This window comes from Frankliniella occidentalis, unplaced genomic scaffold, assembly GCF_000697945.3.
Source record: "Frankliniella occidentalis isolate FOCC.00 unplaced genomic scaffold, Focc_3.1 Scaffold44, whole genome shotgun sequence".
Taxonomy (NCBI): domain Eukaryota; kingdom Metazoa; phylum Arthropoda; class Insecta; order Thysanoptera; family Thripidae; genus Frankliniella; species Frankliniella occidentalis.
This window is the reverse complement of record NW_026267174.1, coordinates 366,927-368,656: the sequence shown is the minus strand read 5'-3', so window position 1 is coordinate 368,656 and position 1,730 is coordinate 366,927. Positions and strand designations below refer to the sequence as shown.

General features: G+C 55.0%; 1 protein-coding gene across 3 annotated transcripts in view; it reads right to left on the bottom strand.

The window, feature by feature from the left end:
- The window catches only part of LOC113206069 (phosphatase and actin regulator 4), a 148,517-nt gene that overhangs the window by 50,767 nt on the left and 96,020 nt on the right, over positions 1–1,730 (bottom strand). For all 3 annotated transcript variants that reach the window (XM_052266935.1, XM_052266933.1, XM_052266934.1), the window contains 2 exons: positions 876–1,043; positions 300–401 (listed from right to left, as the gene is read on the bottom strand). In XM_052266935.1, coding sequence (XP_052122895.1) covers positions 300–401; positions 876–1,043 — 270 coding nt within the window. The remainder of the gene's footprint in view (positions 1–299; positions 402–875; positions 1,044–1,730) is intronic.

Sequence of the window (1,730 nt, the reverse complement as noted above, 5' to 3'; positions counted from 1 at the left end):
CCCCCAAAGGGCTCATGCACCCCACCCGCGCCCCACAGCGCCGCGGGCCTCAGAGAAGCTGCGGGGTCAAGATCGACGCCCGCTTCAGGCCGCTACCGCTAGATGGCGCCGCCTGTGGCGCTGGCGCCCGCGCCGGCAGCGCCAGGGCCCGCCAGGCCCGGCACCTGACCACCCCAACACCTCGCGCCCAATCGGCTGGAAACGTAATCCAATGGCGATAAATATCCCCAGAGCGGGGCAGGAATATCGCCGGGGCGCCCCGGGGCCGCCGCCCTCCAGGCCTACGCAGCCAGACTCACCGGGGGGCTCGGCGATGGGGGTGATGGGGCTCTCCGGCAGCAAGATGCCCTTCTGCACCAGCTCCTCTCTGTTGGCACGGACTGAGATCTTCCTTTCCAGGGCTGGAAACAAGAAAATTGCTTTCGATAAGCGGTTTTCGTCTCAGTGTAAAAAAAGAACAAAAGTATGACAATTGTGGCCGATTGTGGCGGAGAAAATGGCTGAATTAACAACAATCTAACTGTTCCATTATGACAGCTGACCTCAAAATGCCAAACTTGGAAATTGTTATTTCAAGGATATTTTCCAAAAGATTAAAAGAATCAAACATTACCGGCACAGAAAGTGGCACCGTTTAGCTACAGTTTGTAAGAGTATAGCCGCGGAATAAAAAACCTGCCACTTCGAACTATAGCCAATTGGTGTTCAAAGACAGAAACATTCCCAGAGCTCGGTTAATATGTTTCATAAGATAAGTTCATAGAGCATGGAAGTTATAAGTTAAGCTGAACTTATACTCTGGCACTAGTGCTTCCAATGCAACGCGACATGGGGGCATTCATTAATGAATTGTTGAGGCAAATGACTTTACTCACATCGACTAGCGGCTTCGAACTTCTCTGACTTTTTCTTGCGTCTCCACTTCCAGGGCTTGAACAGCCGGCCCAGCGCGGCGAGCTTGCTCCTCCTCTCCAAGGGGGGCGTGCGCGCGCCGCCCACGGGGCCCAGCCCGCCCAGCCTCAGCGCGCCATTCTGTTTCTTGGCTGCAACAGAAAGAGAGAGAGAGAGAGGATTAAAGGGAGGGCAGGAGAATAACAAAACAGACTGCAACGAAAAACACAGAGGTCATCACGGCAAAACAGGGCAGGGGTTTTCACAGATTCCCAAACGAAGTTGACAGTGCCCTTTCCCAGACACATAGTTTTCGTGTACACATTAGTCACCATAACTGCTTGAAATTTGGAGCTCGAAAAGAGCACCGCCGTAGAGTTCAGCTCATACGACGCAAACTGGAAATTCAGCGTGGAAATGAAGAAATCGATCTCCAATTTCCGCGAGGCGCGTGTGGCGGGAAATGCGATAACAACGGCAAGCAGCCGCGCAGCAGCCGCGCAGCCCAAACATTCATTACATTCCGGAACGCAAACCGCGCCATAGTAAACCAAAGGCTCAGCCAAGGCTTGCCCAGCGACGCGCCAGCGACCGGGTATTGCGCTATTTCCGCTTACGACGCTCGGCGGCGCCACGCCTCGCCACGCCCCGCCACCCTCTACGTACGCCCAGTCACGATGGCATTGCACACACATGGACCAGCAGCAAGTCATAGCGATATTTATTCATGCGACGTGGACGAATAAGGGAGGGGCGGTGAGAGGACGGAGAGACGGAGAGACGGAGAGCGAGGTAGAGGGAGGGTGAGGGAGGGAGAGGGTGAGGGAGGGAGAGGGAGA